The sequence below is a fragment of the Petromyzon marinus genome, chromosome 48 (assembly GCF_048934315.1).
Source record: "Petromyzon marinus isolate PM22_M1 ecotype Great Lakes invasive population chromosome 48, UKy_Petmar_22M1.pri1.0, whole genome shotgun sequence".
NCBI classification, from domain to species: Eukaryota; Metazoa; Chordata; class Hyperoartia; order Petromyzontiformes; family Petromyzontidae; genus Petromyzon; species Petromyzon marinus.
Window position 1 is genome coordinate 11,405,046 of NC_133714.1, and position 23,793 is coordinate 11,428,838.

Here is a 23,793-nt window from a genome sequence, read left to right on the forward strand (position 1 = left end):
CACACTCTTATACACTATTTACACTCTCTATACTCGACGCTTAGACACGTCAGAACTCTGTCCTTTACGTGGACATCCCTCAGCTATCTACGCCCCAGTATGGCTTCCCTTATGCCTACCCCCTCGTCTGCCCCAGGCGGGGGCTCGTCCATCACCGCCCGGCAATGAGGTGAGGCCTCTACATCACGAGCCCATCTTCGGCGGCGGCTGAGATGTCTTCCACGCAGGCTCTCGTTCCCATCTTCTCTCTCCCCATGGCGACCACCTCACTCTCCCCACAGCGACCCCGCCCTCGTCCCGGGGTCCCCCTTAAGTACCCCGCTGCCTCGATGACATGACATCATCACAGCACGTCATCCCAATCCTCTACAGATGACATGGCGTCATCCCACTACTCCTCTACATCACCCTCCCCGTGAAGAAAAATCAGCCGTCTCGGCTGTCAACGTCACATTATATAATCACAAAAAAAACTTAGACAACCCCTACGATAAGCGGAAAAAACGTCACAAACAACAGCACACTATAACACTAAACCCACATGCTGACATCGCAATAGCCACAACATAACATTGTAACACCGCCAACAACCTAAAAATGCAATAAAACAAAGAGGGAATGAATGTCAGTGAGGAACATAATACTTGACGGCCGACGTCAAAAAGTCCCTCGAAGCAATGTCCCGCTGTGCCCGTCACACCAACGAGGCGGCCTGCTCCCCCCCGCAAGCAGCAGGCCCATCGCGCATTGGTGGTGCGCTCTCATTCGTGCCGGCTCACCCCACCAGCACGAAGCAGGCGGCTCCCCAGGCTCCAGACGTCGGAGCCCACCTCTACAATGGCGGGGAGGGAAGCATACCCCGCTCGCAGTCGCCGGGTTCCAGCGGCGGCAATGGCGGCTGACGGCCACGTCGCAGCCGCGTGCAAAACGGCGGGAACACCGCCGCCGTGAAAATGGCGGGAACACCCGCACCCGCGGGGATGGCGGGAACCGCCACAGCAACCCGACGGTGGCCACGTCCCCCCGCAGCTCCGCCATCCACCCACCAACTCCCAGCCGCTCCATCGACGCCAGCAACTGGTCGAGCCGGCCAGGGACGTCGCCCCAGCTCGCCGTCGATGGCGGACAGTCGGGGCCCGCAGCCTCCTGCGCAGGCTGCATTCGCACCCCGGGGCACATCACCGGGCCCCGGACTCCGGGGTCGTCGCGGGGAGAGCTTTGGTGCAGCCCTTGCCGTCCATCCGCTCCTCCGGTTGGGTCTTGCACTCCGCTACCGGCTTTTACACCATGCCAGCGGAAGGTGCCAACTTCCTTGAATTTAAGCGGCGAAGGTTCGATGGCCACTTCCGACACCAAATGTTGTGTCGTACCTCTTGACTCCCAGGAGACTTGTAGAGGAAGACGGAGACGAGGATTCTTACCGAGGGCTGCTTGCCGTTTATTCACACTCTTGAACACTCTTATACACTGTTTACACTCTCTATACTCGACGCTTAGACACGTCAGAACTCTGTCCTTTACGCGGACATCCCTCAGCTATCTACGCCCCGGTACGGCTTCCCTTATGCCTACCCCCTCGTCTGCCCCAGGCGGGGGCTCACCCATCACCGCCTGCTGACGAGGTGAGGCCTCTACATCACGAGCCCTTCTTCGGTGGCGGCTGAGATGTCTTCCACGCAGGCTCTCATTCCCATCTTCTCTCTCCCAACGGCGACCACCTCATTCTGAGGTAAGTGGGTGGAGACAACAAACCTATATTTATTTGGCTTTGTCGGGTGGCGGAGGATGCACGACATCATTTGGCATTGTGCTCACGTGATGTGATGCGAAAAAATGTAAATTCGATTACGCATCGCAATGCTCGAAATTAGCACGCGTTCTTAACTCTTTGGAAACGTTCCCAATGGGGCTTCTGGGCGGGTATTGGCCACCACCACGACCACCCCCCGTATGGGACCCTCTCCGGCCGGCAAGCACGGCCCTCCTCCCCGCACACGGCCCGCGTGTTTGTGCTGCGTGTGCAACGCGGGGGTGGAGGCTGCCGAGATGAGCGCTTTGATTTTTATCTCGGCCCGTGAAGGTCGTGGTCGCTCCTATCTCTCCGAGCAAATATTGACCGCATTTTTTAAATAAGTAAAAAAAACGATTGGCAACAAAAAAATAAGGGTTTTTTTTGGGGGGGGGGGCGCAAATAAGGCAAACTGCCATTGGACATGAATGGAGAATGATGATGATGGTATGAAGGAAAATGATGATGTTCTTTGAGCACCGTCAGTAGCCAACCGTGCTAATCGGAGGAGCGGGGGAATAATGATGGTAGGGAAATGACGATGGTGATAAAGAAATCATGGTGATGATTATTGAGCATTGGTCCAACAAAAGACCGACACTGCTGATGAAACCGCTGAAATTCGAAACCGATTCTGTTTTGCTTCTGTTGAGCCAATGCCGCTTAAAGAACACTCTTGGGAGGAATGCAGGTTTGCCTGATGGGATGTGTAAACACAGTGTGATGGTGGTGGTTGTTGAACATGGTGTGGTGGTGGTGGTAGTGCTGGTTGAACACGGTGGGGTGGTGGTGATGATATTTGAACACAGAGTGGTGGTGGTTGAATTCGGTGTGGTAGTGGTTGGTCATGGTTGAACACGGTGTGGTGATGGTGTTTGGTGATGGTCGTGGTGGTAGTTGAACACGATTTTAGTGGTGGTGGTTGAACACGGTGTGGTGGTGATGGTGGTGGTTGAACACAGTGTGGTGGTGATGGTGATAGTGGAACACGGTGTGGTAGTGGTGGTGGTTTGTTGTGTTAGTTGAACACAGTGTGGTGGTGGTGGTTGAACACGGTGTGGTGGTGCTGGTGGTGGTGTTAAACAATTTGTGGTGGTGGTGCTGGTGGAGGTGTTAGTTGAACAATTTGTGGTGGTGGTGGTGTTAGTTGAACACAGTGTGGTGATGGTGGAGGTTGAACACGGTGTGGTGGTGGTGGTGGTAGTGGTTATGGTGGTAGTTGAACACTTTTTGGTGGTGGTTAGACACAGTGTGGTGGTGTTAGTTGAGCACGGTGTGGTGGTGGTTGAACACTGTGTGGTGGTAGTTGAACACTGTGTGGTGCTGGTGTTGGTGTTAGTTGAACACTTTGTGGTGGTCGTGGTGGTAGTTGAACACGGTGTGGTGGTGGTGGTGGTGGTTGAACACGGTGAGGTGGTGGTGCTGGTGGTGGTTTTAGTTGAACACTTTGTGGTGGTGGTAGTTGAACACGGTGTGGTTGTGGTTGAACAGGGTGTGGTGGTTGTGGAAGTGGTGATAGTTGAACACAGTGTGGTGGTGGTGGTGGTTGAACACGGTGTTTTGGTGGTAGTGGTTGAACACGGTGTGGTGGTGGTTGTTGAACACGGTGTGGTGGTGGTTGTTGAATACGGTGGTGGTCGTGGTGGTTGAACACGCTGTGGTGGTGGTTGTTGAACACAGTGTGGTGGTTGAACACAGTGTGGTGGTGGTTGAACGTGGAGTGGTGGTGGTTGAACGTGGTGTGGTGGTGGTTGTGGTGGTTGTGGTGTTGGTTGAACGTGGTGGTGTGGTGGTTGAACGTGGTGTGGTGGTGGTTGTGGTTGAACACGGTGTTGTCGTGGCGATGGTTGAACACGGTGTGGTGGTGGTGGTTGAACACGGTGTGGTGGTGTTGGTTGAACACGCTGTGGTGGTGGTTGTGATGGTGATTGTGGTGGTGGTTGAACGTGGTGTGGTGGTGGTTGAACGTGGTGTGGTGGTGGTTGTGGTGGTTGTGGTGTTGGTTGAACGTGGTGGTGTGGTGGTTGAACGTGGTGTGGTGGTGGTTGTGGTGGTTGTGGTGTTGGTTGAACGTGGTGGTGTGGTGGTGGTGGTTGATCACGGTGTAACGGATGAGATGACACAATCGGCTTTTCGTGGAACCGACTTCTCCGAGTGCTTCTAATTTTTGGACAAGTTACAAAAAGCATTAAAAAAATTCCTCGACATCACCGATGAGAATGTCTCACAAAAACCAGGAATGACCGAGGGCTCATCCATCAGTGTCCCCTCCCCGTGTTCCACCCCTCTTTGTATCCCCTCCCACCCCCCTCAACACGCCCGCCTCCCTTGACAATAAGACCTCACTGAGCGCCGCACGGCGGGTCTGAGACCTGGGGAACTCGGAATCATCGCCGCCTCGCCGTCGCCACCACCACCAACTCCTCCTCCACACGCGATCATGTCGCGGCTGCTGCTGCTTTGCGTCCTTTCCGCGTTGCTCGCTTCGTCTCTGCAGGAGGGCCTCAATGGACGGGTGAGTTCCCTCAGACACTCACCACCCCACACGATTTAGCCCCTGTTCTTGTACAGGGAAATGTAGTTTCCAGGTCCGAACGGCGAACAGCCGTTTCAATACGGGAACAAAAATGATTTTCTATTTGTTTGTGTTTCTCCCTTGTGATGGGACTTTGTAGGATGATCGTTGAGATTTATACGTGCACGGGGCACAAATAAGGTCTGAATTGGTCCTTAATAAAGTAGGCCCCTGATTCCAGGTTGACAGCTCCACCACCCACGGTCACCCACCGCACGTCACCCAGCGTGTTGTACCTTTGCTGATCTCGTCAAGGAACAATGTAAATCATCGTTAACTCGACCCCCGGTCGTCATCATCGCAGCAGCAGCGGCAGCTTCTGGCTCGCCATCGAAACAAAAACGGCCACCGCATCGTCACGCGGCGCTTTCGGATGCGCTTCTGCGGCCGTCTGGAATGCTCTTCCTTTCAGATATGAGCAAGCCACTGCGAGCAACTCACTTTTAAATCATCTAGATTGAAAACTAATTTAATTAAACTGCTTTTTGTGTTTAGTGTATTGTTCTCCCCGTCTCACCTCCAATGAGCACAGTTGGCTATGTACGGTGTAAAAGAAATTCAACACAGATTATAATCTAAACTAAAAATTTTTTTTACTTTACCAGCTCAGGCCCACTGAGTTGTATTTATATTTTTTTCTGAAGCGACCTGCCCACAAATGATAGCTCGACAAAGAGCGTTATCATCATCATGTGGACATTGAGAGCAGCAGCCAAAGACTCGGTCTAAACGCGTGACGTGGATTCATAATGTGGAGGGGGGAAAAACGGAGAAACCGGTGAGAGAGAGAGAGAGACACTCACAAACTCCAAATACACAGCAGCAGCAGCAGGCGTCAGGGTCGAGATCGAACCCACGACCTCCTTCACACCAGGTGAGGGAGTTCACATCTCCGAGCCACCGCGACCAAACGTCCACGCTCACGCCTGCGCGACCCAGACGAGTGACGCTGCAGTTCAGAGGAATTGGCTTCTGCAATAACATTTCAACGTGATGGTGATGATGACCAGGAGGGGTGAGAAATGTGACGTCACGTCAAAATGCGCAACTTTAAATAAAGATCATGATTTGAAGCTTTCGTGACTGCAGGAATCCATACTCTCTGGTTCTTTCGGTAAAGTCACGTTGGTAGAAAATAAAAGAAAACAAGAAAAAAAAATAAGTATAAACAACACGTTCTACTTAAATAAATATTATTGTTATAGCAACACAAATTTTGATTAATTTTCATTATTAAGTCTTGACTTAAAGCTTTCGTGACTGCAGGAATTCATATTATTGGGTTTATCGGTAAAGTCACGTAGATAGGTTCAAATAAAATAACAAAACAAAGGAGAAAATGATGACGACCGCTTGTGTTGCGATCGAAACGTCGTAGTTTTTTGTCATGTTTTGTTATTTTCCTTGAACCTATCTATTTGGCTTCACAGAAAGACCCAAGAATATTTCATTATTATTTTTTTGATTATTTAAATGTATTAAGGTAACCTTTTATTTATAGTATAGATTATATTATGTTAAACATAAGAACCGGAATTCAAACTACATCACACTTTTATAGAGAATAATACTTCGTCAGGAGGAGGAAGTGAAAATAAAATTGTAATGCAATCGTTACATTAAAAACGCTAGATAGTTTCGAATAAGAATTTTAAAAACGTAAGTACTATCATTCCTGTCATATCAATCGACATAATTTTTCATCACACGCATTTGTGTATTAAATATACATTTTTTTATATCAGTATTACATTTTTCTACTATTATGTTACAATAACATTTATAATAATATAGAGAGACAAGTTTTTGGGTACAAAATATCAAACAGCCATTTTTGAGCATGGTGGGGTAATGAATCATGGAGTAGCTACTAAATAGACGTCATTCGGCAAGCGTACAATAGCCAACGCGTCCTCCATGATTCATTATTCCTCCATTACATTTTAGTTCTTTGTACCCAGACAATGGCGTCATGCTTCTTTTCGCCATTGTCCGACTATGAACCATGAGTGACTGCATTTAACCATTTAGGATATTTTATTTAACTACGGAGTTCCCTTATGGAAATGAAAAAAGAAATTTCACCGCTCACGATTCAGTATATCGTGTGCATGATTTAGCATTGATTTGAAGCTTTCTCGCTACATTTCCTCCTCAGCAGTCCGACTGCTGTATGTCATTTTTTTCACCTGAAGACGATGGCTTGTGTTGCTATCGAAACGTCGTGATTTATTAGTTAGTTTTTCTATCTACGTGACTTTACCGAAAGAACCAAAGAGTATGCATTCCTGCAGTCACGAAAGCTTCCAATCCAGATCGAACCGCCTCTACGGAGAGGATTTCCACATAACTCAGACATGACATCAACCGAGAAGATGGATGTAAAATGTAGCAATCTTTGGAAGGACGTTGATCAACCTGGTATAGTGTTAACCGTTGTGTTGGCCGACTCTCTCAGTTGCATTACATTTCTAAGTTTGCTAAGTTTGATATGTTTTTCTTTTCTCTCTATCACCTTTTTCCCTCTGTAAATTTCACCCCAACCCTCCCGCCCGTTGCGACAGCTCCCCCCTCCTCGGATTAGCCGACACTCACCCCTACCCTCTCTGCGATTACATTTACTTGCAAATTCCATCCCTAGTCCCGCCCACTTACCCTTAGGTTGTACCCACCACCGAAAGAACCAAAGAGTACGATTTAGTATTTTACGCGCAAAAAATTGTTTCATTGTGCGCACGAACTAACCATTCGCACAAATAAAATAAATTGCGCTTATAATTGAAATTTAGTTTTTTGACATGTTTCTATAAAGGTGCTCCGTACTAGCTCATTTTATTTTTTTACAAACTTCGTATCAGTGTAAGTTTGAGTTAATTGAGTAATCATAGTAATCAAATAATCATAGAATAGCTAATCAAATAATTCATTAATTTAACGTTATCTATTTAAAATATTCAGGCTGGTCATTACTTTCAACTCAAATCATAATTAAAATATGCAACATTTATAAAATTGAATAATGAAAGTTTATATTACACCAATAAAATAAAATACAATTTTTTTAAAACGAACTGACTGCTACGATGGATACAAATAAAAGTGTACCGGTGTCTTTTTGACGCGTGCGTGCAAAAGGCAGAAAGGTTTACCAAGAAGAACTGGTTCAAAAGTGGAATTAAATAATAAAAAAATGGATACAGATTTGCAAGTAAAAGTTGGAAGAATTTAAGGCGATTCCACCACGCGAAAAGGATAACTTTTTACGTTTTGGGCTAAACAAACATTATCTGCCGATAAAAAAAAAAATGTGCCTGCCGAAATACCTCAGAATTCTGTATCGCAGTCTGATCGACAAGTGACCGATGCTCAGGCTGACGATTCAGTGCCTAGTAGTAGCAATTCAGCAACATCAAGAATTGCTACAGCCCAGCTGCATTTGCAGTCACAGATTGACATTCTGAATTCTGATCTGGTCGGCTTGTACGAACGCCAAAAACGTGGAATGTTTACACAGCAACAGGATGTAGAACTGACAGAGAAGAAGAAAAAACTTAATTGGAAAACCAGTTGAAGAAGAAAAAGGGTGATCAAAAAAGAGCACAAAAACCAGTAAATGAGAAGAAAATAAAATTAAAAGTTCTGTTTGAAGATAATCAAGACCTACGCACATCTCTGATCGCCAGGGCCAAGCCTGCTAGGCCGAAAATTGAGGAAGATCAGCCTAAATTACTGGAAGCTATTATGGATATTGCTATGCATGGATTGGCATCACATGAAAGAAGGCAGAGCGATGTGTACAGAAGCATAAAAACATTAGATCAGCTGAAGATGGATAGCTTGACAATCAGTAGAAGTGGGCTTTACCTTCGTCTTTTGCCGAAGTGCAGGTCATCTCTTGAAGAGCTGCATCATATGTCAACGGTCCCTGTGAAACTCACTCGAGCACAGAACGATCACCATGCCAAACATATTGATGGTTTGTTTTGTACGGCAACAATAAGGTACTTGGAAGAGTTGGCGTCCATGCTAGGACTGAACGATGTGTGCTTTGTGAGTCAAGACGACAAAGCTCGTGTTCCAATAGGGTTGGCCGCTGCTAACAAGCAAAGTCCATTGCTGATGCACGTCGAGTACAGAGTCAGTATGCCTGACCATGGCTGGGTTGTGGCCGCAGGACACAAGCTAATTCCTTCGGTCTATGCCGGAATCCAAATTCAGTCTAATGGTCTTGGAAACTGAGAAGCTGTTGGTTATTTGGGACCGACCTACATAGCAATCAGATCTAGTAAACACTCGTCATCAACAGCATTCAGCCATTGATTTGATTAAAAAAAAATTGCTTACTCTCGAGGAGTTTGACGTCATTACAAGGAGTGGTATTGATCGATAAGTCAAACTAATTTTAGTGTCGAAAGTTGATGGTGGCCCGGACGAGACATCCACCACTTTCTTCAGCACGATTTCGATGCTTTATTCCTCGCTACCAACGCTACAGGAAGAAGCGCATTTAATAGGGTTGAGAGAAAAATGGCGCCACTCAATAAGGAACCTATTGGATTGATGTTACCACATTACCGCTACGGTAGTCATTTAAACGAAAGAGGGTTTACCATCGATGCTGCTTTTTAGAAGAAGAATTTTAAGTTTGCAGGAAACACTTTAGCCGAAATTTGGTCACAGTTGATTGTCGATCATTTTCCGACAGTTGCTGAATACATCGAGCCAACAGAGTCTGAGCTCCAGGAACAAAACCTCTTGTCCAGATTATCATAAATGGTACGAAGTCCACGTACGAACAAGCCAATACTTGACACACATTGTAAAATGCACCGACAACAAGTGCTGTTTGAAACCAAGAAGCTCCTGTTTTAGTGTGGTAACAGACATATTTCTTCCTCCTCCTTTACCAGTTGTTCAAACAAGTGAAGGTCTTAAAATTCCAGAACGGACAACAGAAGGAACATCGCATAAATTCCCATCTGTTTTCAGCACAAAGTTTGAAAGTGGATGACATCCTTCTTCGCACCTTCAAATCCATATCGGTCGATTCCATGACTTGTCACTGTCCGTCAATACAATCCGTGCTTAGCGATAGAATTTGCAAGAAATGTCACACATACTTCGCGTCGTTAGTCATGCTGCGCAGCCACTCTGTAACACACAAGCAGGAATCAATTATTATTCCGCCCAACGCATCAGGCCACAGACAGTGGCTGCACGTCGGCAACGTGAACTAATGGTTGTAATCGCGAACGAAGAAAATGGAGAGAGTGCAGATTGGATAGACGAAGAAGAGCTTCATCTGAATAAAATATCCATTCCACAGGATGAAGAGATCCAAGCTCTCCCTATTTATTCCATGAAGGAGCATTTTGCTTCTCAATGGGAGAATGGAGAAGCATACATTTTGTCATTTTTTAAAAATTGTTATTAAACATTTTGATTCTAATGATTCTACCAGGGCTTTTTATTCTGTGGAATGAAAATGTGATTGTTATAATTGTACTCTCCATTTTGCTTCGTTCGACTACAAAGTTTCAAGTATTTTTTAATAGTTATAATTACTTTTAATATTATAGAATAATAAGAGAATTCAAATGTAATATTCTGAACATTTTCAGTTTTAGTTAGACGAATATTTTCAAGTGAATTTTATGCTGAATTTCAGCTTTCCAACTCCTTTTTAATAAATGATTTGTTCTTTACACCTGATGAAGATCGCTTGCGTTGTGATCGAAACGTCGTGATTGTTTTTTGTTTTAATATCATTTTATTGTATTTCTACATACGTGACTTTACCGAAAAAAACAATGAGTAATTTTATGCAGTCACGAAAGCTTTAATATTTTATTATCACACTTCTACGGGGAAGTTACCGTTGTAATCATGTGTAAGATGTGCCCTTTTTTGAGCTGCCGTTTTGTATTTACAAGAGGTGGTCATTTTTTGAGCTGCTGTTTTGTATTTACAAGAGGTGGTCCTTTTTTGAGCTGCCGTTTTGTATGTGTAAGATGTGCGCGTTTGAGCTGCCACTCTCGCTCTGGCCCCTCCCCCCCCTCCAACCGTATTTCCTATTTAAACTTCTGTTCATCCCCCCACCCCCTCTCTCTCTGCCTCCCTGTCCGTCTTTCCTCCCTCCTTACCTCTTGGTGGACTTGTATATGTATTTCTACTGACCGTGTACCTCGTATTTTTCATTCTATCTATGCTAGTATGTGCAATCCAAAGGTTGAACACGAAATTTAACACTCTTCTGAAATTCGTGGTCCGCCAGGAAGTGTCTAACTGTGTTGTTGGCCTGACTGGAAGTGCTTCACATAATGTTTTTTCAGGTTTGTTGAATTCTCGTCTCTCATCTTTTTGTTGTATTTACCTCCGTGATTTGTTCTTGACACTTGATGAAGATCGCTTGCGTTGTGATCCAAACGTCATAATTGTTTTTTGTTTAATATCATTTTATTGTATTTCTACATACGTGACTTTACCGCAAAAAAACAATGGGCACTTAGTTGGCAGTCGACGTTCCAAGTGAGGGCCACCACGACCCTAAAAAAAATGGTGCCCCCAATCATCGATATCGCTGATAGCAGCCATTTAAATGAAGTCGAGGCATGTCACACCATTACTCGATCCGCGAATCGATTGGCAGGTTAATCTCACACGGCGATTAAACCGATGTTTGTTTAATTACGGATCGACTGAGCGGGAATCGATACGATTAGTCTCGATTAACGATCCGTGATGCCTATATATGGGCAAAACACGCCCCCTTCGGCCAAAGACACGCCAACTTTCTTCCAAATATGGGGGGTGGAGGGCAAATCTCTGATCGGAGATCTTGTCGGGGGTACAATATTATCGCTCTACAGGGACTCCACCTCTACTTATGAACATTCGACTTACAAACTTTCAGAGATAACAAACCTGGTCCGCATGTCCAGTTGCCTGTTCGGAACTGCAAGTCGTAGGTTCAACCGCTGCTCAATATATGGCGGCGGTGGATCATCTGAAGAACATGAAGATACCAGTGGCATCTACATCTGCAAAACATAAAGAACCAGTGGCATCTTCATCTGCAGAACATGAACAACCAGTGGCATCTACATCTGCAGAACATGAACAATCAGTGGCATCTACATCTGCAGAACATGAAGCACCAGTACAATCTACATCTGCAGAATATGAACAACCAGTAGCATCTACGTCTACAGGAGTTTATACAATTTGTTTAGTGTACATGCCATACAACGTGTTTGCAATTGACAGGAGTAAAGTTTGATCTTGCGAACAAATCGACTTACGAACAGACCTCAGGAACCTAACTCATTCGTAAGTCGATGAGTCCCTCTACATGCATCCTAACAGAGAGGAACCTCTCCTCTACACATCTGGCAGTTCACCAGCATTGGTTGAGGCCAGCCTGACCCTGCTGATGAGGCGCCCCATGGTGTGCTGAAACCAATCCGGAGTGTTGCTCGCATTGGGGTAACGCTGCTGGGGATTCCGCACTCACCTGTGGTTCCTCGCGAGCACGAGACGTCTTGCTGCTGCTGTCTATCTTTCTTGTTGCTCACTGATTTGCGGACCCTGAATTGTCCACGATTGGCACGGTCGGCTACGTACAGTGCGAAAGAAGTTCAACATGCATGCGGTCCGTTCTCCTATAACGCCGCATGTTGTTTTCACAACGTAGAGTGGATACGACGCAGTGAATGTATGAGTGAACGTATTGTTTATAACGCGGATACGAATTGGATATAACACGATCGAGCGAACTACGTCACAGCGTGAGTAGGAACAAGTGGTCATAATGGCTGCCTCGGGATGGCATCGCACAACAAGGCATTGGGATGCTGCTGGATGCTTCTAGATGCTACTCACCCGCAGACTGAGGCGCGCCTCATTCTTTGTTCGGCCCTGCGTGATGCATCTCACTCGTTATCGCGGACTGTGCTGTATACGATCTATATAAAGACCTTAATCTGTATGTCTCAAAAACCTCTAGGGTACTTCCCGCAAAGGTACAAAGCTGAAATTTGGTACACAGGCAGCTTTTAGGACACAAACAGGGAACATCTGAAATTCCGAGATTTTTTATTTAAAGGCCCCCAAATCTCGAATTGAAGTGCCCCACAAAGATGTTTGTGCCTGGTGTCATTCAGAAATCGTTCAAAATATAAGATTGCGAGTTGTTTCATTTGATAGAGCGTTAAAGAGCAAATACAATTAAAGCGAGAACCATTGTTCTATATTTTAATGCTTTTGAGATATTTCGGATTCTATGATGCTCAAATCTGAATAATCCGAAAACGGTAAAAGATGGGAGAGCTTCCCCTCATGGAGTTTTACGTTCATAAATGTCTGTTCTTTTTAACAAAGAAAGAACATAATCTTTAAATTGAGCGGTTTCTGATGGGGACGTCTTTAAATGAATGAAGTTGAATCAAGTCGTCAACAATACAAATGTTTGGAGTAGTTATTAGTGTCTGATCGTAAATAAAAAATATCGGCTTAATTATATGTAGCCTGTCACACACTCACACTTAGGATTCTGCTAGCCTCTCCACTGCTAGCCTGTCACACACTCACACTTAGGATTCTACTAGCCTCTCTACTGCTAGCCTGTCTCACACTTAGGATTCTGCTAGCCTCTCCACTGCTAGCCTGTCACACACTCACACTTAGGATTCCACTAGCGTCTCCACTGCTAGCCTGTCACACACTCACACTTAGGAATATTCTAGCCTCTCCACTGCTAGCCTGTCTCACACTTATAATTCTACTAGCCTCTCTACTGCTAGCCTGTCACACACTCACACTTAGGATTCTGCTCGCCTCTCTACTTCTAGCCTGTCTCACACTCACACTTAGAATTCTGCTAGCCTCTCCACTGCTAGCCTGTCTCACACTCACTTAGGATTCCACTAGCCTCTCTTCTGCTAGCCTGTCACACACTCACACTTAGGATTCCGCTAGCCTCTCCACTGCTAGCCTGTCACACACTCACACTTAGGATTCCACTAGCTTCTCTACTGCTAGCCTGTCTACCCTCACTCCTCCAACCGCCCTTGCATCCAGCGTTGGATCAGCCAACACCGCTGGAGAGGACGAGGTGTGGAGAGCGGGGTCCCGGACTTCTCTTGGATCCTCCCTTGTCTCCACTCCAACCAACTCAACTCCTCTGCCTCACACGTTCCCTTTTTATCCTCCTCCTCATTAAGTGGCCCCAGATAGCCCTCATTAAGCCAGCGTCTTCCCCACGCCTCACGCACGTGTTCTCCCCATTATCGCCACTATCTCTCGCCTCTGTGACGCCTTTTCCGCATTTGCATTTGCAGCCAGCCAATCACTGCCTCTTACCCTAATTGCTGGCGTGTCTCCCTCTCTCTGCTGTCACCCAGGCCACCCGCCTGCACCTGCTTATCTTTAGCTGACCTCACTGTCTGCAACCCCGTACATAATGCAACTGCAGTGTGCAAACTCTGCGCGCGTTACGCCACTACATGTGCGTGTGTGGGTTGTGGTTAGTATGGTCGTGTATGGGGTTGTGGGTAGTGCGTGTGTGGGTTGTGGGTAGTGTGTGCCTGGGTTGTTCGATTCCCGCTCATGGCGGCCAACACCAGTGACAACGATCTGAACTGGTCCTGGGCCTCCCCTAGGTCGACTCAGCCTAAACAACGAGTACCTAGTGCGGTGTGTAAACATCAGCACTGGGGGGGACAAAGGCGGTCGTGGGTGGTGCCGGCCACCCACCCCTCATGTGCCGTGCCGGCCTTCATAGGTGCTACTCGCTAACAGCACTTGTTCAAACAGTCTGTTCAAGGCTATATGGGGGATCTTTGGCGATGATGGTGGTTGTGAGCGATCTGGTTACCCAACGTGCACACAGCCTGGGGAGGAGATATTGATAGCTTTACAAGTGAGTGAGCCGTAATGATGATGGTGAGTGTAAGAGGTGTGTATATTGAACTTCTTTCGCACTGTACGTAAGCCAACCGTGGTAATTGGAGGTGGGGGAATATGTAGTATCAATGACAGACAGAATTAACTTTTTAAAACTGTTTTTGTTACATACTTATGGATATAGAAAACTGTTCGTGGGTCTCGCCCAGGGGTTGACAAGCAAGATAAGAAAAAGAGCATGGGACCTTTATGCCAGTATCAAAGTGTAGGGGCATAGTGTAGTGGCATAGCATAGTGGCATAGTGTAGTGGCATAGTGTAGTGGCATAGCATAGTGGCATAGCGTAGTGGCATAGTGTAGTGGCATAGTGTAGTGGCATAGCATAGTGGCAAAGCATAGTGGCATAGTGTAGTGGCATAGTGAAGTGGCATAGTGTAGTGGCATAGCGCAGTGGCATAGCGTAGTGGCATAGCGTAGTGGCATAGTGTAGTGGCATAGCACAGTGGCATAGCGCAGTGGCATAGCGTAGTGGCATAGTGTAGTGGCATAGCGCAGTGGCATAGCACAGTGGCATAGTGTAGTGGCATAGTGTAGTGGCATAGCGCAGTGGCATAGTGTAGCAGCATAGTGTAGTGGCATAGCACAGTGGCATAGCGTAGTGGCATAGTGTAGTGGCATAGCGCAGTGGCATAGCGCTGGCTGCTGGCAGGAAAGGAGATCTGCAGCGTACGGCAGCCCTCACGTCAGCAGGCTAGGATACACACCAGAGGGAAATCTAGGGGAAAAATCACAGAAGGGGCACACCAAGAACCCGCTGGTAGGTTCCAGAAAGGGGGCGTGGCCGGGGGCGGAGCCAGGCCATGCTGAGAGTAAAAGAGGGGCCCCTGTAGGGGACCTCGGGGCTGTGGTTGGAGTGGGATCCCCAGCGTGCTGCTGAAGTCTTCGTCACCATTCTTCTTGTCATCTTCACCATTCTTCTCGGCATCTTCACCATTCTTGGTGTCGTTGTCTCCGTCATCACCATCTCGGAGCGCCACCAGTCAGGCAGCCTACCAACTCTGCTGACTGAGTATTGTCGCCGACAATTGACGGACTACTTATGAAGAGTGTTAACCCCAACGGTGCTTGTTAATAAGTGCCTCCATGTCTCATCATCACTGCAAAAGTATGAAAAATAAGAATCGGTGTTTACCCTTTTGGGCAATAAAACAGAAGTTGTGTTACGATGTTCAAACACCAAGCAGAAACCTTTTGCAAGGAATAAAGTTACTGCGTTAACCACACGCAGTACTTGTCGTGAACATGCAAACAAACACGCTCTGATAATATATGCATTGTCTTTGAAACTGAAGGCTGTCTCTGGTGTATGCCAATCAGTTTCAAACAACCACCCCCACACGCAACCACCCCCTCCCAGACAATGTCCAGGAACCACAATAAATCCAACTCAGATGTCAACAGAAAGGGAATGTGAATTATAGTTAATTTCTGAAAATGTATCAATGCAAAATATTGTATTTACTGCAAGAATAAATACCGTAAATTTGACTGAAATATCGAGTTGGCGTGTACAATATATATTCTGAAAATGTTGCGTGTCTCTATTTGATCTTATCTCAGATACATTGGTTGGGACAGACGGACGGACGGAAAACCCGATTAATTATGCCTCAGTAATGGACTGTAATGAAACTCACCTGTACACTCAGGGTGGTGAGGCGTGTGACATAGTATCCTCACCTGTACACTCAGGATGGTGAGGGTGGTGAGGAGTGTGACGTAGTATCCTCACCTGTACACTCAGGGTGGTGAGGGTGGTGAGGACTGTGACGTAGTATCCTCACCTGTACACTCAGGATGGTGAGGGTGGTGAGGAGTGTGACGTAGTATCCTCACCTGTACACTCAGGGTGGTGAGGGTGTTGAGGAGTGTGACGTAGTATCCTTACCTGTACACTCAGGGTGGTGAGGGTGGTGAGGAGTGTGACGTAGTATCCTCACCTGTACACTCAGGGTGGTGAGGAGTGTGACGTAGTATCCTTACCTGTACACTCAGGGTGGTGAGGGTGGTGAGGAGTGTGACATAGTATCCTCACCTGTACACTCAGGATCGTGAGGGTGGTGAGGAGTGTGACATAGTATCCTCACCTGTACACTCAGGGTGGTGAGGAGTGTGACGTAGTATCCTTACCTGTACACTCAGGGTGGTGAGGGTGGTGAGGAGTGTGACGTAGTATCCTCACCTGTACACTCAGGATGGTGAGGGTGGTGAGGAGTGTGACGTAGTATCCTCACCTGTACACTCAGGATCGTGAGGGTGGTGAGGAGTGTGACGTAGTATCCTTACCTGTACACTCAGGGTGGTGAGGGTGTTGAGGAGTGTGAGGTAGTATCCTCACCTGTGCCCTCAGGCAGGGGACTCCCCCACGTGCAAGCCAGCGGAGCTGCAGAGCGTCCACGTGGTGTCCATCGTGACGTCGCGGTTCGCACGCACGCGCGTCATAAGCCGCGCGCACAACGACGGGGACCGCGCGCGCCACAGCCTCTTCCACGTGCTCGTGCCCAAGGGAGCGTTTATCTCCAACTTCAGCATGTGAGCACGCACACGCGTGTACACACACACGCGTGTCTACACACACACACGTGTACACACACACACGTGTACACACACACGTGTACACACACACTAGCACACACACACACGCGTGTACACACACACTAGCACACACACACACTAGCACACACACATACGTGCGTGTACACAGACCAATACCGCCACTAAGTGACGGTGACGTCACCACGGTGCCTGTGCCAGGGCAGGTGCACTTTGAAGCCACGTGAAGTGTCGAAGGTTTGCTGACAGGAGGTCTCGGTGCAGACCCAGGTATCATGGGTTGGCTGACAGAGATGACCAGTAGATGCACCAGCTGTATCCCCTACACACACACGTGTACACCCACACACACGTGTACACACACACGTGTACACACACACGCCCGCATGCGTGCACGTGTACATACATGCGCATGTATTCGCATACAGAAAAAATCCCCCATATAACCATAGCAGACTGCTGGTCAAGTTTGCAAGGACCTACGATGGCCGACACAGCAGACGAGGGTGTGGGTGGCCAGCACTGAAAATGCGGTAAATCAATGGAACCCTCAAGTAGACCCCACCACCCTGGCTGCCCATGCTGTCACAAATCTCTCCCACACCCATTTGCCACAACGCTGAAACCCTGCGAATCGAGGTAAACAGTCGCCCCTTCCCATTCATCAGGACCTCGATAACGTCCCTCGTCATCGCTTGAAGTCACGCCACGCACTTTTGGATGCACGTGCTTAACTTTAATCAATGCGGGTTCAACCCCCTTAATGAAGCCTGGAGAGCTGAATGGAGTTCAAAATGACTCACAAACACCTGGTTGTGAAAGACCCAAAGTAAAAGACCTCTGAGTTTGATTTTCCACGAAGCTCATTGTCCACCCTAAACCGCATCCACTCCAAAAACAATGGCACATACGAATACCTGATGCACAAATTGGCGATTAAAAACTCTCTCCTGCAGTGTGCGACTGTGGTCATCCAGGACAGACCGTAGTACAACGTATAATGACCCAACGCTCTGATCAACAAATACGAAGGAGACATCACGGCGATTATGATGATGATGATGATACACTACTCTGTTTGCTCCTGGCGAGGTTCTCTGGCTCAACCACCTGAATGGGAAATTGTAGTTGTTGCTCTGCATCGACATCAAAGACCACAATAAAAAAAGAAGAGATCCAGAGTCCCAGTGTGAAAATGAACCGAAATAACAGAGTGCAGCGAGTCCAAGGATTATCCGTTTTACTCTTCTGACCTTGCAACCATGGGACAGGGTGCAGGGAATTCCAGCAGATATAAATACAAAGTGCCCTTTCGCTTGGTTGCATTTTCGGTATTAACGGTTGACCCCAGGCTGGGATTATCGGGCTGCCTGGCGCTCTTCGCGACTTCGTGCTGCCGGTGGCTCTCGGTCCGTGTGGGGGGTAATGACGCGACCCACCTTGGCGGAAGCTATCCGCCCCCTGCTTTAATGCATCCGTGACCTGCACCGGTGTGGCATTCACAGCCATCGTTTACCCAGGGCCCGGTCTGCCAAGAACCATGCCCTTGCACCCTGGGGCTGTTTCTGCACCGCACTGTTCCCTAGCGACTCGTCTTCTCCAGAACGAGGAGCCACAAGGACCTGGGACTGGAATTGTAGTTGTGGTGGTGATGGTGTTGTTGGAGCTAATCAAGAGGGGTTATTGCAGCCATGCCCGGTCTTCTGATTTTGTCCGGGGTGAGCGCCGGAGGGAGCGTGTGAGTGTACGTGGTGGAACAGAAGGGGGGAGGGGGACTTACACCTCCTCCACCAAACGCCTCTCCCCCCCGGGGCCTCCAGCTTGGTAGGCTGTTTCCTTTGTGGTTTTTGGTCAATTCAATGCAAGGTGGAGGAGTTATCTGCCCTACGCATGCAAGACCTAGGGGATACCTGGACCTGTTCACATAATCGTCACTGGGGTTGGCCGTGAACGGGACTCGAACCCTGATCGCCGGCTTCGTAGTGCAGTGCACTTACCGCTACACTACCGCTCCCCACTCACCCTTATTCACACTCAATTCAGCCAAACCTCACCACACTCAACGCTTTACCCCTACTGACTCCTACTCGTCCTCACCTCAACCTCACCGTGTTCACCCTTGTACCACACTACACTTCAATACCACACTACACTTCACAACAAACTATGCACCGTACATGCTACGTTATGCTGCACACTGTGCTATACACTGCACTACCCCACACGACTGTACACTATACACTCTGTGCGGACTCATACATACATACACAATTGTACGTCTCATCTGTTTTTTGTAACTCACATGTGTACAACATATCTCATCTCTGTCTCATCTGTGTGTCTTCCTTGTCTCTGCATCTCACCTGGCTGTGTGTGTCACTTGTCGATCTCACTTGTGTACACGTCTCACCTGTCCGTACGTCATATCTGCCTATCTCACCAGTACGAGTGTCTCAGCTGTCTGGCTCTCACCTGCGTCCGTGTGTCTGAACTTCGTCGATGGGTCTCACCTGTCCCACAGGACGGTGGACGGGAAGACTTACCTGGGCAGCGTCAAGGACAGACTGCAGGCAAAGCTGCAGTACCAGCGGGCGCGACAGTCCCACCTGCCACCTGTTCTGCTCCGGTGAGCAAAGACAAAGACAAAGATCCCCCGTAAAGCCTGAACAGACTGTTGGGGCTCGGCACACGAGGGGGTGGGTGGCGATGTGTTAGGGGCCGTCCATAAATGGCGTCACGCACCTGGGGGGTGGGGAGGTCAGACATTTGTGACAATGTGTGACAAGGGGGGAGGGGGGTTGAGAAATGTGTCGTCACATCAAAATGCGCAACTTTAAATAAATATAGACAACACGTTCTACTTAATTAAATAGACTTTTTAATAAATGTTTTTTTCCTACAGCATCAGAGTGCAGCGCCACATTAAATACGCACTACAATGACAATAGTTTAAAGCGATTTGAAGCATGTGTTTTTTTGGGGGGGGGTGGGGCAGAGCTTTGTGACGTCATATTTGAGGGGGGGGTCTGACTTTTTGTGACGCCGTGTGACGAAGGGGGGGGGGTCAAAAATCGTCCAAAATCGTGTGACGTCATTTATGGATGGCCCCCTATACACACTGCTCCAGGTACTCATTTGAGGCTGAGCCGACCTAGGGGAGGCCCAGCACTGGTTCAGATAATCATCACTGGTATTAGCCGTGAGCAGGAATCCAACTCGGATAGCCGGGGTTCATAGTGCGGTGCGCTAACTGCAACACTACTGCGCCATTCTCTAACGAGCAAACATGAAGATGGCCCGTATCGCCTTAACCGACGATCGGGGTGAGTACTGTTAGCGAGAAGACATACACGGACACACACTCTCCGTCTCCACGAGCATATTGGAGCTGGCATGGGGCCAGCATGGTATAGGCTAATGACGTGCGCGTTGCGTGGGCATCGTCAGGTCCAAGAGAAGGGATTAAACGATTCTCCAAGGATCCGCCAATCGTGCATGAGAGTGAAGTGGGGAGGGTCATGCAGCGGTTAGCGCGCTGCGCTATGAACCCGGCGACCCGGGTTCATAGCGCAGCTCTCGGCGAACACCAGTGACGATTATCTGAGCCGGTACCTGGGCCTACCCTAGATCGACTCACTCTCAAATGAGTACCTTGTGCGGTGTGTAAACATCGTCACTGGGGAGACAAAGGCGGTCGGACGTGGTGCTGGCCAACCACCCCCTCGTGTACCGTTCCGGCCTTTACAGGTGCTCGCTAACAGCACTTTCCTCAACAGTCTGTTAAGGCTACACGGGTGATATTTATCTTTGCCTTGGAGTGTGTGAGTGTGTGCTGGAGTATGTGAGTGTGTGATGGAGTATGCGAGTGTGTGTTGGAGTATGCGAGTGTGTGTTGGAGTATGTGAGTGTGTGCTGGAATATGTGAGTGTGTGATGGAGTATGCGAGTGTGTGCTGGAGTATGTGAGTGTGTGATGGCATATGCGAGTGTGTGATGGAGTATGCGAGTGTGTGATGGAGTATGTGAGTGTGTGATGGAGTATGTGAGTGTGTGATGGAGTATGCGAGTGTGTGCTGGAGTATGTGAGTGTGTGATGGCGTATGCGAGTGTGTGATGGAGTATGCGAGTGTGTGGTGGAGTATGTGAGTGTGTGATGGAGTATGTGAGTGTGTGCTGGAGTTTGTGAGTGTGTGATGGAGTATGCGAGTGTGTGGTGGAGTATGTGAGTGTGTGATGGCGTATGCGAGTGTGTGCTGGAATATGTGAGTATGTGCTGGAGTATGCGAGTGTGTGATGGAGTATGTGAGTGTGTGATGGCGTATGCGAGTGTGTGCTGGAATATGTGAGTATGTGCTGGAGTATGCGAGTGTGTGCTGGAGTATGTGAGTGTGTGATGGCATATGCGAGTGTGTGATGGAGTATGCGAGTGTGTGATGGAGTATGTGAGTGTGTGATGGAGTATGCGAGTGTGTGATGGAGTATGCGAGTGTGTGCTGGAGCATGTGAGTGTGTGATGGAGTATGCGAGTGTGTGCTGTAATATGTGAGTGCGTGATGGAGTATTCGAGTGTGTGATGGAGTATGCGAGTGTGTGACGGAGTATGTGAGTGCTGGAGTTTGTGAGTGTGTGATGGAGTATGCGAGTGTGTGCTGTAATATGTGAGTGTGTGATGGAGTATGCGAGTGTGTGATGGAGTATGCGAGTGTGTGATGGAGTATGCGAGTGTGTGCTGCAGTATGCGAGTGTGTGCTGGAGTATGCGAGTGTGTGCTGCAGTATGCGAGTGTGTGCTGGAGTGTGCGAGTGTGTGCTGGAGTATGTGAGTGTGTGCTGGAGTTTGTGAGTGTGTGATGGAGTATGCGAGTGTGTGATGGAGTATGCGAGTGTGTGCTGGAGTATGTGAGTGTGTGATGGAGTATGCGAGTGTGTGATGGAGTATGCGAGTGTGTGGTGGAGTATGTGAGTGTTTGATGGCGTATGCGAGTGTGTGATGGAGTATGCGAGTGTGTGCTGGAGCATGTGAGTATGTGCTGGAGTATGCGAGTGTGTGCTGGAGTATGTGAGTGTGTGATGGCATATGCGAGTGTGTGATGGAGTATGCGAGTGTGTGATGGACTATGTGAGTGTGTGATGGAGTATGCGAGTGTGTGATGGAGTATGCGAGTGTGTGCTGGAGCATGTGAGTGTGTGATGGAGTATGCGAGTGTGTGCTGTAATATGTGAGTGCGTGATGGAGTATTCGAGTGTGTGATGGAGTATGCGAGTGTGTGATCGAGTATGTGAGTGTGTGACGGAGTATGTGAGTGCTGGAGTTTGTGAGTGTGTGATGGAGTATGCGAGTGTGTGCTGCAGTATGCGAGTGTGTGATGGAGTATGCGAGTGTGTGCTGCAGTATGCGAGTGTGTGCTGGAGTGTGCGAGTGTGTGCTGGAGTATGTGAGTGTGTGCTGGAGTTTGGGAGTGTGTGATGGAGTATGCGAGTGTGTGATGGAGTATGCGAGTGTGTGCTGGAGTATGTGAGTGTGTGATGGAGTATGCGAGTGTGTGATGGAGTATGCGAGTGTGTGGTGGAGTATGTGAGTGTTTGATGGCGTATGCGAGTGTGTGATGGAGTATGCGAGTGTGTGCTGGAGCATGTGAGTATGTGCTGGAGTATGCGAGTGTGTGCTGGAGTATGTGAGTGTGTGATGGCATATGCGAGTGTGTGATGGAGTATGCGAGTGTGTGATGGACTATGTGAGTGTGTGATGGAGTATGCGAGTGTGTGATGGAGTATGCGAGTGTGTGCTGGAGCATGTGAGTGTGTGATGGAGTATGCGAGTGTGTGCTGTAATATGTGAGTGCGTGATGGAGTATTCGAGTGTGTGATGGAGTATGCGAGTGTGTGATCGAGTATGTGAGTGTGTGACGGAGTATGTGAGTGCTGGAGTTTGTGAGTGTGTGATGGAGTATGCGAGTGTGTGCTGTAATATGTGAGTGTGTGATGGAGTATGCGAGTGTGTGATGGAGTATGCGAGTGTGTGATGGAGTATGCGAGTGTGTGCTGCAGTATGCGAGTGTGTGCTGGAGTGTGCGAGTGTGTGCTGGAGTATGTGAGTGTGTGCTGGAGTTTGTGAGTGTGTGATGGAGTATGCGAGTGTGTGATGGAGTATGCGAGTGTGTGCTGGAGTATGTGAGTGTGTGATGGAGTATGCGAGTGTGTGATGGAGTATGCGAGTGTGTGGTGGAGTATGTGAGTGTTTGATGGCGTATGCGAGTGTGTGCTGGAATATGTGAGTGTGTGATGGAGTATGCGAGTGTGTGGTGGAGTATGCGAGTGTGATGAAGTATGTGAGTGTGTGCTGGAGTATGTGAGTGTGTAATGGCGTATGCGAGTGTGTGATGGAGTATGTGAGTGTGTGCTGGAGTATGCGAGTGTGTGATGGAGTATGTGAGTGTGTGCTGGAGTATGTGAGTGTGTGATGGCGTATGCGAGTGTGTGATGGCGTATGCGAGTGTGTGATGGAGTATGCGAGTGTGTGATGGAGTATGTGAGTGTGTGATGGAGTATGCGAGTGTGTGATGGAGTATGCGAGTGTGTGCTGGAGCATGTGAGTGTGTGATGGAGTATGCGAGTGTGTGCTGTAATATGTGAGTGTGTGATGGAGTATGCGAGTGTGTGATGGAGTATTCGAGTGTGTGATGGAGTATGCGAGTGTGTGATCGAGTATGTGAGTGTGTGACGGAGTATGTGAGTGCTGGAGTTTGTGAGTGTGTGATGGAGTATGCGAGTGTGTGCTGTAATATGTGAGTGTGTGATGGAGTATGCGAGTGTGTGATGGAGTATGCGAGTGTGTGCTGCAGTATGCGAGTGTGTGCTGGAGTGTGCGAGTGTGTGCTGGAGTATGTGTGTGCTGGAGTTTGTGAGTGTGTGATG

The 23,793-nt window shown here is 48.2% G+C and overlaps 1 protein-coding gene across 1 annotated transcript in view; it reads left to right on the plus strand.

Moving 5' to 3' along the window:
- Positions 1–1,052: 1,052 nt before the first annotated feature.
- Positions 1,053–23,793, plus strand: part of LOC116952756 (inter-alpha-trypsin inhibitor heavy chain H2) — a 72,454-nt gene continuing 49,713 nt past the window's right edge. Inside the window, exons 1-4 of the mRNA XM_076074545.1 lie at positions 1,053–1,729; positions 4,129–4,304; positions 16,678–16,859; positions 19,402–19,506. Coding sequence (XP_075930660.1) covers positions 4,230–4,304; positions 16,678–16,859; positions 19,402–19,506 — 362 coding nt within the window. The 5' untranslated portion in view covers positions 1,053–1,729; positions 4,129–4,229. The remainder of the gene's footprint in view (positions 1,730–4,128; positions 4,305–16,677; positions 16,860–19,401; positions 19,507–23,793) is intronic.